The 16,444-nt window shown below is 38.6% G+C and overlaps 1 protein-coding gene, 1 long non-coding RNA gene and 1 other non-coding gene across 3 annotated transcripts; 2 read left to right on the top strand and 1 right to left on the bottom strand.

Moving 5' to 3' along the window:
- The first annotated feature begins 1,061 nt into the window (after positions 1 to 1,061).
- trnal-uag lies at positions 1,062 to 1,143 on the top strand. Its single transcript has one exon. It is a non-coding gene; the product is annotated as a tRNA-Leu (tRNA).
- A 3,574-nt stretch (positions 1,144 to 4,717) lies between these two features.
- Positions 4,718 to 6,581, top strand: LOC124863941. The gene is made up of 3 exons (XR_007037222.1): positions 4,718 to 4,883; positions 6,026 to 6,085; positions 6,523 to 6,581. It is a non-coding gene; the product is annotated as an uncharacterized LOC124863941 (long non-coding RNA).
- Positions 4,952 to 15,433, bottom strand: LOC124863940 (putative short-chain dehydrogenase/reductase family 42E member 2). The gene is made up of 11 exons (XM_047358514.1): positions 14,039 to 15,433; positions 13,046 to 13,141; positions 11,487 to 11,544; positions 11,164 to 11,282; positions 10,999 to 11,074; positions 9,413 to 9,495; positions 8,353 to 8,490; positions 8,195 to 8,260; positions 7,976 to 8,039; positions 7,816 to 7,889; positions 4,952 to 5,896 (listed from the first exon to the last, which is right to left on the bottom strand). Exons 1-11 carry the CDS (start codon positions 14,483 to 14,485, stop codon positions 5,648 to 5,650), a joined length of 1,470 nt encoding a protein of 489 aa, XP_047214470.1. The 5' UTR covers positions 14,486 to 15,433; the 3' UTR covers positions 4,952 to 5,647.
- Between the last annotated feature and the right edge of the window lie 1,011 nt (positions 15,434 to 16,444).

Here is a 16,444-nt window from a genome sequence, read left to right as displayed (position 1 = left end):
ACTTGTCAGTGTGTGTTGGAATATTTTCCCAAAAGTCTTGGGAATCATCAAAATGTCAGTCATTTTCTACCGCTTATTCCATAGTGGGTCGCGGGGGAGATGGTGCCTATCTCCAGCAGTCTATGGGCAGGAGGCAGGGTACACCCTGGACAGGTTGCCAGTCCATTGCAGGGCAACACACAACCAACCAAGCACACACTCATACACCTAAGGGCAATTTAGAGAGACCAGTTAACCTAACAGGTATGTCTTTGGACTGTGGGAGGAAGCCGGAGTACCCGGTGAGAACCCACGCATGCACGGGGAGAACATGCAAACTCCATGCAGAAAGAGCCGGGAATTGAACCCAGGACCTTCTGCCTGCTGCAAGGAAACAGTGCTACCAACTGCGCCACCGTGCATCACCACCCCATCATGATCAAAATGTTTTTCCTGGAAAATCTAAGAAAGCATTTTATAAAATTTTCAGTCTCATTCTCATTTTTGAGAACCCCCAACATGGGGTTAATCACAGTTAATTCGTGAATTAATTAGAGGGCGATTACTTTTCATATAGTTTTATCACATTTTTTACATACTGATTTTTGATGAGAAAAACTCAGTTTACCAAAAGATTAAACTTGATGGTAAAAATATCCTATTCAGTAATAAACTGACATTAATTCAAAGATTTGGCAGAAAGTTTCAAGGCAAAATCGAATTCAATTTTAAAACGTCGCCATCTTTTTTACTTTAAAATAAGGAACATAATTTACAGCTTTGATTTTGGTATAATTTGAAAGCTCTATTAATGTTCTTTCAAGTGAAATCGTTTGTTTTGACATAAAACTTCAGCGTAGCAAAGACATAAGTAACAACTGTTAATTAATGGTTAATTACGTCACATCTCGCTGATTTCACCACTTTTCTGCGCACCTGAAGATTTCCCCCAAGTATCTGTGACTCCATCTCAGGGCAAATTCCTCACATTTCTGTTGGTGAAGGTCCTGGAGCTCTACCAGTTCCTTAACAGAGACAGTGTTTGATCCATTTCAAGTAAACCACTGCAGTACGGCAGACATGGTAGCGTGGCCGAGTGGTCTAAGGCGCTGGATTTAGGCTCCAGTCATTTCGATGGCGTGGGTTCGAATCCCACCGCTGCCATGCTTGGTTTTCCTTACCAGCCAATTTATTTTTATTTTCTGTCTAAAGTACAATTAACACTATGATGCTATTTAAGCATGTTAAACACAATAAGTCTGCATGGATACATTTTCCTGTCTAAAACTACAATCTCTGTTAAAATCATTAGCGGAGCATCAGCGCACTCTGGTGGATATATTAAGAATAGCAATGGATGGTGGCGCCTCTATTCAATTATCTGCTGATTTTACTGCCTATCAAAATAACGCCTACCATCTTTAAAAAGTATGACGAGATGATAAAACAACTCTCATGGAAAGGGAAAACAGCAAGAATCAAACTAAGTAAACTATATATCCCTAACGAAAAGGGGGACTAGGCTTACCACACCCAAGGCTTAGCAGAACTCCCAATGCCTGTATTAGGAAAAAACCTGTACATAGAAAGCAATGCCAATCAAGTGGTATATCTATCATAGGAAACTTGTACAAAAATTGACAGTTTAAGTCATTTGAGGATTAAGGAGTCAATACAAATTACAGGAGAAACAGCACTGTTGAATGCTTTACAAATTAAAAGCTGTGTGAAATCTAGAATCCAAATATGTTCAGAAGACCTAATTTTAGACTACCTAAAATTACCACCAGAACATTGCACAGCCTCCCATTTTTTATGGCAGAAGGATCTTGGAATTAACATCGAACAAGAAGAACGGCTGGGAATTTTAGCAGATTGGGAAAAATATGTCAGAAAGGCAAAAGGGAAGTTTACACAACATTAAATCATACATAGATACTACTATAAACCTGTGAGAAAACATATAATGAAAGTGATGGAGGAAAATATGGGTTGGAAACGTAAATTAGAGGTAGGAACCTTCATACACTGTATATGCAACTGCAAATTTGTCAAATTTGTCAGGCACAATAGCCTGCTGTGTATTTGTTAGGGGTCAGATCCCAGATACTGAATATATCCAAAGGAACACTATTTGTGTTATTATGGTTGGTTTAGTTACAACTTCCAGGGTTATTTTGAAGCACTGCTGCCGAGCATGAAGGAATGGACAGAAGCCATGACGAAGATTGCATCCTATGAAACTACAGGTCCTTCTCAAATCCTATATCCTATAAGACTTGCAACTGTAATTGCAGCAAAAGCTACTTCAAAAAACTCTTTATGAATAAAGGCAAAGTCATGCCATGCGTTTAAGACTTTTATTTGTGAGAAATTTGAAAACCATGTACAGGTCCTTCTCAAAATATTAGCATATTGTGATAAAGTTCATTATTTTCCATAATGTAATGATGAAAATTAAACATTCATATATTTTAGATTCATTGCACACTAACTGAAATATTTCAGGTCTTTTATTGTCTTAATATGGATGATTTTGGCATACAGCTCATGAAAACCCAAAATTCCTATCTCACAAAATTAGCATATTTCATCCGACCAATAAAAGAAAAGTGTTTTTAATACAAAAAACGTCAACCTTCAAATAATCATGTACAGTTATGCACTCAATACTTGGTCGAGAATCCTTTGGCAGAAATGACTGCTTCAATGCGGCGTGGCATGGAGGCAATCAGCCTGTGGCACTGCTGAGGTCTTATGGAGGCCCAGGATGCTTCGATAGCGGCCTTTAGCTCATCCAGAGTGTTGGGTCTTGAGTCTCTCAACGTTCTCTTCACAATATCCCACAGATTTTCTATGGGGTTCAGGTCAGGAGAGTTGGCAGGCCAATTGAGCACAGTGATACCATGGTCAGTAAACCATTTACCAGTGGTTTTGGCACTGTGAGCAGGTGCCAGGTCGTGCTGAAAAATGAAATCTTCATCTCCATAAAGCTTTTCATCAGATGGAAGCATGAAGTGCTCCAAAATCTCCTGATAGCTAGCTGCATTGACCCTGCCCTTGATAAAACACAGTGGACCAACACCAGCAACTGACACAGCACCCCAGACAATCACTGACTGTGGGTACTTGACACTGGACTTCAGGCATTTTGGCATTTCCTTCTCCCCAGTCTTCCTCCAGACTCTGGCACCTTGATTTCCGAATGACATGCAGAATTTGCTTTCATCTGAAAAAAGTACTTTGGACCACTGAGCAACAGTCCAGTGCTGCTTCTCTGTAGCCCAGGTCAGGCGCTTCTGCCGCTGTTTCTGGTTCAAAAGAGGCTTGACCTGGGGAATGCGGCACCTGTAGCCCATTTCCTGCACACGCCTGTGCACGGTGGCTCTGGATGTTTCTACTCCAGACTCAGTCCACTGCTTCCGCAGGTCCCCCAAGGTCTGGAATCGGCCCTTCTCCACAATCTTCCTCAGGGTCCGGTCACCTCTTCTCGTTGTGCAGCGTTTTCTGCCACACTTTTTCCTTCCCACAGACTTCCCACTGAGGTGCCTTGATACAGCACTCTGGGAACAGCCTATTCGTTCAGACATTTCTTTCTGTGTCTTACCCTCTTGCTTGAGGGTGTCAATAGTGGCCTTCTGGACAGCAGTCAGGTCGGCAGACTTACCCATGATTGGGGTTTTGAGTGATGAACCAGGCTGGGAGTTTTAAAGGCCTCAGGAATCTTTTGCAGGTGTTTAGAGTTAACTTGTTGATTCAGATGATTAGGTTCATAGCTCGTTTAGAGACCCTTTTAATGATATGCTAATTTTGTGAGATAGGAATTTTGGGTTTTCATGAGCTGTATGCCAAAATCATCCGTATTAAGACAATAAAAGACCTGAAATATTTCAGTTAGTGTGCAATGAATCTAAAATATATGAATGTTAAATTTTCATCATGACATTATGGAAAATAATGAACTTTATCACAATATGCTAATATTTTGAGAAGGACCTGTATGTTGCAAACATTCAAGGATTGCAAGGGAGACGAGGAGGACGGATGGAGGCTATAGGACCAAGTCTGGACCAGCATCGGATAGCTTTCCATATTGTAAAATGGATTCCATGTGGGCTGCAGAACCTTTACAGTCACGAACTTGGGACACACACATCCTTATCATAACCACTATGCCCATGTCCCTTGTTCCTATGATTTTTTTTTCTATGCTGTAACAACGTCTGATGAAGTTGTGATTCTGATAATTACATTCACATATGTTCAAAAATAAATAAATATATGGGTTGGGGAAAAAAATTAACTCTTTGTTTTTCTCTAACATAACAAAGCCAAAAATAGAAAAAAACAAAAAAGAGAGACAATTAATTACTGAAAGTGGCATTGAAGATGATAATATTACTGTCAGAAGCTGTTAGGTTTTTGTGTTTGTTTACTTTCTGCTCTGCCAGATGCTTTTCTGTTCGTTCAGGTTTATTTAGATTCCTTCTGTTTAGTTTTGATACTTCCTGGATTTATGTGTTAGATGGGTTTAGTTTATATTTTCTGATAGATCTTGTTTTCCCCTGGTTATGTCCCCTAGTTTAGTTTCATTGTTTACTTCTTTTGTTCAGCAGACATGTCCCTGATTTCTTCCTGCACTCCGGGGTGAATCAGGTTAATTAGGCACTCTCCCTCAGTCTTCCTGCAGCCCTTGTCACCAGCTGTTGCATGTTTCTTCTGATTAGCTCCCCTCCCAGTTCATTGGTTCATACTCCACTTCCCCCAGTATTGAAGCTCTCTGGTTTACATTGTTTGCGACTGGTTCCTCCTGTTGTTACCCTGACTGCTTCCCTGACTGCATGCTCCTGTCATTTTCCTGCTTATGTTATCCACCTTCCTGAGACCCTGTACCAGGTCAAACTGTAAGTTTATTCTTCAGTAAATCCTTCTCATCCTATCTTCTACGCACTGCATTTGGGTCCTACCTCAACACTCATGACAATTACAGAAAATGAGGACTTTAGTTAGAACATTCAGAAAGAACTAGAAAAATTATATTTCTATGACAATATTTAAAAGACAATTTCTTTAGTGAACGTATAAGGTATACATACAGGTGTAGCATAAAATGAAGGCACATCCAAGGATTAAAGATTTCCCTTATTATAGAAAAAAATATTTTTCCTTATTTTTATTAATAACAGAAAAAAATTGTCTTTGATATTTAATACATATTTTATTCTTTGTAATGATTTTATTTCTAAAAATGTACAAAATAACTACCTCATTAATAATTAGCATTCACTACAAAACATTATCGTACAAACTGGAAGCATTCTTTAAATACAATAAATTACAATTTGGATAATATTCATACAAAGTAATATATTGTTGTTTTTTTATCATTTAAATAGCCCAAATAGTTACATTAAACTGTTAAATTCTTATCCTAAACATAAATCTGCTTTAATACTTTCAAGCTTTTAAAATGATTTTTAAATCAGGCTTACATGACTTTGAAAGGTAGAAGAAGAATTTTGTGCAAGCCTATGTTGGGGAAAGTAGCCCTCTTTCAAAGAGGAAAAATAGAAATGGGACACTAGATGTGTTGAATTGAACCAAGAAAGAAAAATTAGTTGCAACAATCAGTTTTGAAAGCCTCTCCCTCCCACATCGTAACAAGTATTTAGCTCCAACTAAGGATGCCATAGAATATGAGTAGCACCAGGCTGAGACCCATCAGCGGCAGCAGGACGTCCCATTGGGTCAGCTGCCTGATAGAGGACCAGTTGAGAGGCAGCGGGGAGGCCCGAGACTGTCGGCTCTTGAGGTAGTGCTCCACGGAGTCTGCCAGGCTGTACAGCTTCGGGCTGTAACCCAGTTCTCCACGGGCTTTATCGATTTTAAAGGTATGGCTCACTGTGATGTTTCTGATCTGCAGGAGAAGGTGGAAAACTCAGATCATTTTATGAAGCCTCTCCAGTGTTTTGCAGGTACAATTCAGATACGTCTAACTTCTAACTCTGATAACCTAATCACCTTTTGCACCCTTGGCTGAAGAAAGGTAGCCCCACAACATGACGCTGACACCACCATGCATGCTTTTGTAGTCCACACAGAGATGGTGAGTTTTCCATCTTCCTGATATTTCTTTCCCTTTTCAAAACCACTTACCTTCACAGAAATCAGCAAAGTTTTCCTGTATGACTCATGCTCATTATAACCACATGCCTGTGTATTAGACACAGTACAGGGACCAAAAGACTACAGAGTCTTGCCCATCCTGTCAGACCTCATGATTGCCGTGGCTTCATCCTTCCGGCTGTCATGTCTTTCCGACGAATATAGTTGATGTTCAGAAAAAAAAACCACATATATACATATGTGTGTGTAATTGGGTGTGGCATTTTGCATTTATAATTCCTTTATGTGATTTATACAAATACACAAAAAACCCTACATGGCATTATGGCAACAGCTGCTCCACTGATGTCACTTCCTGTTAACAGCATTTCAAAACTTCCTGCTCTGACCCCACAGTAGTTTATGTTTTATTCACAGGGGCAATCATCAATCCGAGCGGCCTGCAGCAGCTGTCTGACAGAATTAGCTCCAGGTGAATGTCCGCGGTGCTCAGATTTGGTTTCGGCTTCATGACACATTCATGAGGACGCGACAGAGCTGTGACCAAGACTCCTTGGGACTCACTGCAGAAGGCCACGTAAACTGTACAGCCAAGCAAGAAGAATTTTATCAGAGAAGCACCCAAGAGGCCTATGGTATCTCTGGGAAGCTGCAGAGATCCACAGCTCAGGCTGGGGAATCTGTTGAGTCAATGTGTGCGCTCTAGAAAACAAATCTATCTAAAATGGATGAATTTAGGTTTGAAGTAAACCATTCAATTGCAGCTCTGGCTGGATGTTTGGGGCCATTGTTCTGCTGGAAGGTAAACCTTTGGCCCAGTCTCCAGAATTTACAGCTTCTAACAGTTTCTTGTCCAGGATTGTCTTATTCAGCTTCATCCGTCTTCCATTAACTCCCCCCAGCTTCCCTGTCCCTACTAAGGGAAAGCCTCCCCTCAGCATGATGCTACCACCACTATGTTTTAATGTGAAGATGGCATATTCATTGGGATTGGTTTTTATTAACTTGGCAACTTTAAGGATGTTAGCTGCACTTTATTTAGAAGTATCAGAGTAAAGAGGGCTGACTCCACATGGACACCTATCTTTTCTGATTTTTTTATTTATCCCTTTCTTTCCACTTCACAGTCATGCACTACGTTGTGTTATTCTGCCAAATAACATCAACAAAATTAATTCAAATCTGTTGTAACGTGGAACAATGTGAAATAGTTGAGATATGAATATTTTAAGAGATTTCTGAATGTTTCTTTTAGGGTCATTTGTCTGGGCGACCATAACGCTAGACTCTGAGAGCAAGGAAACCTTTAATTGCCAACTGCAAACAGTGGCATCATTCCTCAGTGTACTAATTTTATTTGTTCACAACAGATTTTGGAATTTACTATCATTGTTTTACCTTACAAGCATTTCTTGTCACAATGACTTTTGGGCATGCTAGAATGTCATTTCCTTAAAAATTACAACGAACAGGAAATCTTTCTCTTGTGGAAGGAAAAAATTCACTACTGTGAAAACAGTGTTAACATTAAGTCATTTAAAAAAAAATGTTTTCTTTAAATGACTGACTTCCACTCGTTCATTTCTGAACCACTTTTTCTCTAGAGTTTTTTTCCTACAGAGGATCAGATGTACAACCTTTGTTTTTGGTCCGACTTTTCCCAGAGCAAAAACAAAACTCAGAGAGGAAAGCTGAGAAAAGCAGTCTTACCTCACTACTGGTAAAAAGCAGAGGCACTTTGATCACCGGACTCAGAATCATGTGTAAATACTCCACCAGAATAGCTTGAAAAGAGGACAGTCAAAGAGTCAGCAGTAAATCTTTACGTTTGATTGACAATATCTAAAAAAGAGAAGTTCTGGTGAGCTACCTGCTGAATAGACGAGTGAAACCGGGAGATTTATTGATGGTCTGCTGTAGCCCAGTTTTTCAAACTGCAAAGGATGGAAGATTTAAAAAAATCACCTTTTGACTAAACTTTTCCCAATTAAACTGTATATAAATGTGAAATATGTCAATGCCTGATTAATTATCTTAAGTGCTTAGCTTCACTTGCAATGACACATTAAAATTACGGATCTTGACTCACCAAAGGTGTCAGCCACTCAAACAGATTGACGGAAATGCCATCATTGATGAAATATGCCTGCCCGCTCTGCAAAAAGGAAGAATTTCAAAATGACACTTAAGTAATTCAAATTGTGGCAGAGATGAAATTATTTATGGAATTGTGGCTTTACTACTCACAGCAACGCAGCTTTTCGTCTTTGTGAGAGCCTCAGCTGCCAGCTTGTGGGCCAGTACCAGGTTATCTACATGGACCCAGTTCATCCTGGCTGCTGGGTCTCCAAACCTGAAGCTGAACAGGCGCCGCTCCACGTTCATCTGACACAAAGAACCAGAAATAGGCAGTTTGAGGTCAATTCTTCATCTGATTTTCTTCTAAATCTTGTTGGATTTCTTTTACATTGTTATGTTTAAAAAGTTACCTGTTATAGAAGTTTACAATCCTACCAGTGAGTAATTCATGTCAATACAATTTAAAACAAAATAAACAAAGTCATGTGCTCGGACGTAATTTAGAGATATGTCAACAAAACTAAAAGTGAAAGAAATTAAAAAGAACCTAATTTTAACAAAAACTACAACAGCATCAAAAATCTATACTTGCCATACAAAATAATCTCAACAGAGGCAGGAAAATCATGCTCTCTCCTTTTTTCTCTTTTGTGAACACACCTGATGGTATTTTAACATTTAGATATTTTAAGCCAATTTTGTTAATTGTTGCATAGCAATATATATATGTTATTATTATTATTCCTGGGAGTAGAGTGATTTTGAATGTGGTTCATTCTGTTAACTAGCAGATGATTAGGATTTAAGTACTTTGCTGAAGTGTCTTTATAGCTGTTGAACCAACATTGCTTCTACTCAAAAATATGAATTGAAGCCTACCCAAGTAAAACAAAAGCAAATTCTTACAGCCCACTTTATTGGCAAAGTTTTTGCATTTTGTTTTAACAGTGTATAAGCACAATATCTTTGTTGTGGTTGCTAACGTTACAGGTTACCTGCAGAAATTTAACATTTAGGCTTCTTGGCCAAATATCAAACCCTTACTACATCTGAACCTGTTCATTACTTCCACAAACTGCACCAACTGCTGCCATGCAGGGGAAAAATCAGGAAGAAAATGCACTGTAACTAGATGCCTTTAGCTTCATTAATAATGTAAACTCTTCAAATAGGTTTGCGTGCTGCCAGGGAGGCCCTAATGGCAGACAACACATCTTTGTTTGCTCACCATCACTCTGTGAAGATGTCTCCTCTCCTCTGGTCCATAGATGCCACAGGGGCGCAGGACGCAGGTCTGCAGTGTCCCTCCACCTTTAGAAATAAATGCAGAAATGAATATGCAACTTTTTTTAGGGTCAAACCAAGCAAGTCCTGCATCTAATGTAATAAAAGCCACCAACAAAGAGTTTGGTTCAGTCATTTGACTGCTCTGCAATGATTGATTGCCAAGACATGTGCCAATAGTACAAAGCAAACAAACAAAAAAAACAGCATTCTGCAATGCTTAGGGTTGAGACAGGCTTTTATGCAAGGTCCCAATCTGAAAGTCAAATAAGAATAACATCTACAAAAGCAACAATGCAGCATGGAAGCAAAAGAGCAGGGCAGGGGGAGACACAAATGTAAATGTGCTTCGTTACTTCCCCCTACTGCTGAGGTGACTTTATACCAGTGGAAAAACTTCCTCTGATAGCACATACATGCATATTAACCTGCAGTATATAACGTGACACCTGTTTGTTTTATGCTTAATTAAATGTATGGGATAATGATCACTCGTAGTGTGCTGGATTACACTGAGCAATGGAGTAAGAAACTATATAGCATATATATACAGCACAGTTCCCGGCAAAAGTATTCACATCTAAAGACCTTTTTCACATTTTGTCTCAACATATCCAAAGACTTTAGTTTATTTTAAGTTTGTTTTATGTGACTGACCAACACGTGAAGTGGAAAGAAACAATCATGGGTTTTTAACTTTTTCTTTACAATAATAATCTGAAAAGTACAGCATGCATTTATGTTGAGCCCCTTTTTATCTTACTCTCCCTAAATAAAATCCAATACAGCCAATGACAAGTCACCTCAGATGCGCTTTGAAGCTCTCACAGGTTCCCTAGAGAAGCTTCAGGACAGTTGTTGGACATGGTTAGATAGAAAAAAATATTTCAAATATTGTTTAATCCATTACTTGTAAATAGAAAGAGGATGTCACAACTACAAAGTAACCAAGATGGATGTCCTAAGTGTAAATGAGAATATTTACTAAGACTTGAAAATTGATGTACACCAATATTCTCCATCTAATTTAGTACGCCATCTGACTAATTTGGTAGAGAACAATGGGCAAAAATGTTAGTTTCTAGATGGGCAAAGCTGGCAGAGACATAGCCCAAAGGACTTGAGGCAGAAACTGCAGCAAAAAGTGGTTCAAAAAGTATTGACTCAGGGGGGTCTGAATATAAATACACAGCATTCATTTCAAATTTGTATTTATGCATTTGTCATTTTCCTTCTTCGCAATTATGCATCACTTTTTGTTGGTGTAATGCAAAAATTCCCAGTACAATATATGTCAGTTTGAGGTTGTAAGATGGCAAAATGTAAAAGAGTTGAGATTAATACTTTTACAAGGGACTGGAAAAGTCTGAGAGATTGGCATCAAGTGACTGCTTCTGTTCACCTCGTATTGAATTGCACACTCAGTCTGCACATCTGAACACACAAGACTGATTGCATTCTCCTGTAGGTGCAACCTGTTTCTGTCAATCTGTGCGCTGGTTTTTACTACCATCATTGATCTTATCGCACCTTTCACGGAGGATCCATTGGCCGAGAGGACCATCCGCTCCGCCACTGCTTTAGTTCTGGAGTAGTGGTCGATGTGCTAGGATAAAATATAGATTCCTTACAAGTGTCAGTATTGTACAATACACAATATGTGCAAGATTCAACCTGTGTTTGACTGCTCCTCACCAAATCACTGGGCACATATGGCACAGAGGCCTCATCTCCATCCACAATTGGTTTCCCGGCAAACACCACGTTGGTGGTGCTGGTGTACACCAGTCTGGGGATGCCTCTCTCTTTACATACTGAAATAAAATATAACACCACAAAACAAACTTATAACCCTATGATAATGAACAGCTAGTGAAGTCAACTTATTTAAGCACCACAGTGTGAAATTACACTTAGCCAAGCAGATACAAGCTGCAGGAAATTTTATCTCTGATCCCATATTTTAAAAATAAGACTGAAGTTTCCGCAGCACTTGTTTTTAAAGAAAGATTTCTCACCATTTATGACATTACTGGTTCCTCCAACATTGACTGACTCCACCTGCTCCTTCCTCAGCTGGGTTTCAGAAAAGCAGAAGAGAAACAATGTCACTTAACTAGATCACTAACTTTTCTCAATTTGCACAACAGTTTGTTGCTCACAGTTTCACTCAAAGAAATCTGTGTGTTGGAACAACTAAGTACACTATTATTGCTTCTGTAGGATTTCACAGGCAAAGGAGCAGCCATAAGCTACAAATTAATGCACTTGATTAACTGATCATCATAAGAGCAGTTATAAAAGTTTGCCTACAGCTGTGTGTTAGCACAATGCCAAGATGGAAATACATCAGCAATGACCTTCAGAAGCAATGAAGGCTTCAGTTTCTATTCTGGATCAGAAAATAATGTTGTGATTGGATGTTATAACAAGGTTTTGTATCACAAAAGGTAATAGGAGAGAACTGTTCAACACATCTATTGCAACTCTGATGAATTTAAGAACGTGATGCAAAACTGGAGAATAAATCTGAATCTGAGCATTACCAGCGTATTTGAATTCCCAATGAAGTTCAGCTGAAAAGACTTAGTTGCTTGCAAAAGTATTCAAAGCCCTTAAACCTCTTCGTATTTTGCCACATAACAATCACAAATGTCAATGGATTTTAGTGGGATATTAGGTGATGAACCAAAACAAAGTAGTACATAACTCTGCAGTTGAAGAAACATGATACATGCTTTCAGCATTTTTTTCTAATACAATTTTGAAAAGTGTTTACACTCAGCCCCTGTATATCAATACTTTTAGGTAACTATTGGATCTCTGCGAACCCTCCAAACCTGATGTTTCCTGCTAAGCCATTGAAGTCTTCACAGAGCAGCTGGATTTATTCTGAGATGAAATTACACACAGATAGGTACCATTTACTAATTAGATGAATTCCTAAAGCAAAAGGTTGCACTGGATTTTATCTGTGGGGTATCAGATGAAAGGGGCTAAGTACAAATGACACACTTTTCTAAAATTTGCACTTCTTTGTGTTGGCCTGTCACATTGCATCCCAATAAAATAAACTGAAAAAGTTAAATAGTTCAATGCACATGAATACTTTTGAATGTATGGCATGCGAATTATTTTGAATGTATGAGATAATTTTCCAGTGAGTAATGAACTCACGTGTTCTTGAAGTATCTCAAGTCACGTTTGCACCTTGACACTCAACATTACATTACAATGACAACAACAGAAGAACTTAGACAACCTACTTTACAGCAAGTACAGTGAGCTTTCTGTAAGTTTTTGAACCAAAGTCAGCAGTCACTTCAATCATTACCACTTCACTGTGACTATAACTAAAAACTCCTAAAAGTGAGAAGTCGTTTGAAGACAATTTCGATGGAAACATTGCTGCAGCAAATACTGACAGCTACAGTGACAAACATCTTGTCATTCAGGTTGCAAGGATAACATGTTAACAATTTAGAGGTTTGTCTGCCTTCTGTGCTGCTTACACCTTTCAGGTACATTCATGAAGGCTAACTCTAGCTTACATTTAAACGGTGAGAAGGAGGATCACCTGCTCTGGTCCAGACATGCCATAAGATGCTGTGTGGAATATGCAGTCCACTCCTTCACACACTTTATGCAGGGAGGAATAGTCCCGTATGTCATTCTGCAGGAGACAGTAACAACCATGTTAAGATTATTTTTTGCCAATTGGTCAGACAAGGCAGAAATAACTCTGTGAGGCTATGAATGCTGCACATATCAAAAAATAACACACCATTTAAATTTCTATCAAGGTAAGCTCGCCAACAGAGTTGTGCAGGTGAAATCTGAATCATGTCTCCACCCTCTGTGACCCAGTCGGCAGCTGGTGATCTGAAACAGATCACCAGCTGCGTCTGTTTCCACCCAGCACACTGACCTGACGTATATACTGTAAAACTAGAGCTCGGTTTCACAGCTAAAAAGAGCTGTATGAGTTGTTCTGTTTGCTTGGGTTTTAACTGCAAGAGAGCAAATATTACAAACCAAATCATCTTAATACATGAATAAAGAAATTCAACATAAATAAATAATTCCAAAAGAAATTAATTAATAAAACAAAATTAAGAATAATAACAAGATAAAACATAACCATAAATTAACAAATCATAAATAAGTGAATATTTAAAAAATAGATGTAATAATAAAATAAATAAATAAAATTAGAAACAATAAAAAAACAATAAAAATACATTTAGAATAAATTAATTAATGTAAAAATAATTAATGAATTAGTTAAAAATAACTAATAAACTAAACATATTTAATATAAATTGGTGGTAGATTGCTGAAGTCCTGTTAATTATATATTGTCGTGATATTTCATAAGAAACACAAAACCCAAAACACACAAAAAATCCCCCAGTATAGCTTATTAATCACTACAAAAACTATTATTTCAAAAGAACATTGGCACTATGCATGAAGGCCAGACATGTTTATCAGTGGAAAAGTTGTACGAAAAAAGGCATAATTGTGGGAAATGTAGAAGAATAAGGGCTTCTTCTCCTTTAAGGATCACCTGAAAGAAGATTGCTCCATCAGGAATATCCCAGGGAGGCTTGTTTACATCCAGAAGGATCACTGTCATCCCTTCGCTGGCCAGGTCTTTCGCAAGCCTGAAGCCAAAATATCCTCCTCCTCCTGTCACCAACATCTTCCCTTTGTAGCCATCCCAGGCTGATGCTCCCACCTCCTGTCTCAGTTTAGAACCAGTATAGTTGGGGCTGTTGCAGGTGCCTGCTGTGGCCCCACTGACCCTGTGCCGGAGGGCTGTGGCAGTCCCACAGGAAGCAACCTGGGATGGATCGCTCAAGCATGGCTTGTGAGAGAGGTTTGAGGGGTTTTGTGTGTGGTGCCCACAGTCCTTCAGGCGAAGGAGAGGAACGCTGTGGCAGGGCAGCTGCTTCACCTGGCAAATGGAGGCCCCAGTCTCACCCATGTTGGGGCTATACAGGTCCATAGACATCCTGATGGAGAGAAACAGGAACAATATTGGTGGTTTTACTATAGCTAAATCTTCATCTTATTCATTTATATGTGTCTTTTGTCAAAGGTATATTTTTCACAGAAATTCAGCCTAATAATTTTCTAGCTTGAATGTAGCAAGTTTAAACTGACTGAGCAGCTTTTTTGCACATAACTTATCAGATGTTTCGTATAGCATTTATTTTAAGTATATGCAAAAAGCTAAAATTTTCACATGCAACCTATATTTTGCAAGGGCTTATCCTGTTAAATTAATCCAGACTTCTGCTGCCCTTTTCATAAAAAATGTTTTAAATGGGAATCTGTCTGATGAATTCACTTACTTTATTGTGGTTCTCCTCACCTCACATCCATACCTGTGCCTGCCAGCTGTCTTATGAAGAAACTCCAGCCCTGTCGATCTGTGGGCCCTCCCTAAGCTCCACCCTTGGGCCAGCCCTACAGTGACCTGAAGGATCTCTCGCTGTAATGTCTGGCTGAAGGTGGCAGAGACAATCACTCTTATTAAAAAAAACCAAAGCCTAATCCTCCAATAGAATATTACTGTATATCTTAGATGTTGTAATTGTTCTACAACAAAAAGACACAAAAACATCAATTATTTCTCAATTAACTCATCAGATTCTTTGTAAAATTCTGGAGGTGAAGGTAAACTTTTTATACAGTTAAATTAAAGGTCAATTCTCTCTTCGTAATGGCGGCTGCTGGAGCTCAAACAACAGTGTCAGTGATTATCATTGATTTCAGAAGCCAAAATAAGAGACCAGCTGGAAAAGCCTGCTGAGGCCAGAATGATACCGATAACAAAAATGTCCGGAAATCAGTTACCTTGACCCACACAGTTGCTTAACATCGTTTACATTTAATCAGAACTGATGTTCTCTGATATAAAGAGAAATAGATTTAAAAAAACGCACCATGCAGTAATGAGTCAAATCAGCTGATGTAATGCTTTAAATGAGTAGCTAACACTATTATTATTATTATTATTATTATTATTATTACAGTTAATAGAACTTCAAATGTCCAAAGGTAAAAGCTGCCCTTTGTCTATTCTTTTTCTGCCAAATACTTCTTAACAACAAAATGACAAAAACAGGTTCAAAATAAATCTTCATGAATGTCAAAGCAATGTTGCAATCTTGCATTTTGCCACATTACAAACTTACATGGAGGTCCACCTAGACTGACAGGATGGGGGCAAGGAGAATATTAAACAGAAACAGTGAAGATGCCTGTGGTAACTCTGGAGGAGCATGAAAGACCCGTAGCTCAGGTGGGAGATTCACAGGACCACAAATCTGGTCTCTGTGGAAAGATGGCAAAATTGTTGAAGTGCTGAAAAAAGGCCATTTGATATTTGCTGGAAGACATGCAGCTGAAAATGCAGCAAAATGTGGTTCTACTAATTATTGACTCATGGGGCTAAAAATAAATGCACGTCACATAAAGTTTTGAAAACACTGTACGATATTCCTTCGATGTCACAATTATGCACTGTTTTGCTGTCAGTCTATTGCAAAAAAAAAAAGTACTATAAAACACACTACGGTTTGGTGCTATTATGTGACAGAATGTGAAAAATGCAAGGGGCATTCATACTTTTGAAATGTACTGTAATTATCAGGAGTATTCTATAAAAGCAGACAAAATTGGAATGATCTAAAGTGTTTGTGTTTACATCATTATCATGTGTTTTCAGATTTGAACAAAAAAGTGTGCGGAGCAAAGAAAACCTTTTCAGGTTTTGGTTCACATGTTTAACCCAATGTAATATGCTTTCAGGGCAGAAGGGCAGAAAATTGATTTATATTAATGCTTAAGCTGGGATTTTAGTCTCCATTTATTATAGATGCAAATGACAGGACACGTTTGGCTGAAATACTGAATATCTACAAGCTAAACACCTTTCCAACACATGATTGTGTTATGGATGTAC

Source organism: Girardinichthys multiradiatus, chromosome Y, assembly GCF_021462225.1.
Source record: "Girardinichthys multiradiatus isolate DD_20200921_A chromosome Y, DD_fGirMul_XY1, whole genome shotgun sequence".
Taxonomy (NCBI): Eukaryota; Metazoa; Chordata; class Actinopteri; order Cyprinodontiformes; family Goodeidae; genus Girardinichthys; species Girardinichthys multiradiatus.
Note: the sequence above shows the minus strand (reverse complement) of the source record. Positions and strands in the feature narration are given on the sequence as shown.

Coding starts and splice junctions, on each gene's coding strand:
- LOC124863940 (XM_047358514.1), bottom strand. CDS start 14,485: ATGTCTATGGACCTGTATAGCCCCAACATGGGTGAGACTGGGGCCTCC. Junction 13,142..14,038: donor ATGGAGCAATCTTCTTTCAG/GTGATCCTTAAA, acceptor TGTCTCCTGCAG/AATGACATACGGGACTATTC. Junction 11,545..13,045: donor GCATGTCTGGACCAGAGCAG/GTGATCCTCCTT, acceptor TCTGAAACCCAG/CTGAGGAAGGAGCAGGTGGA.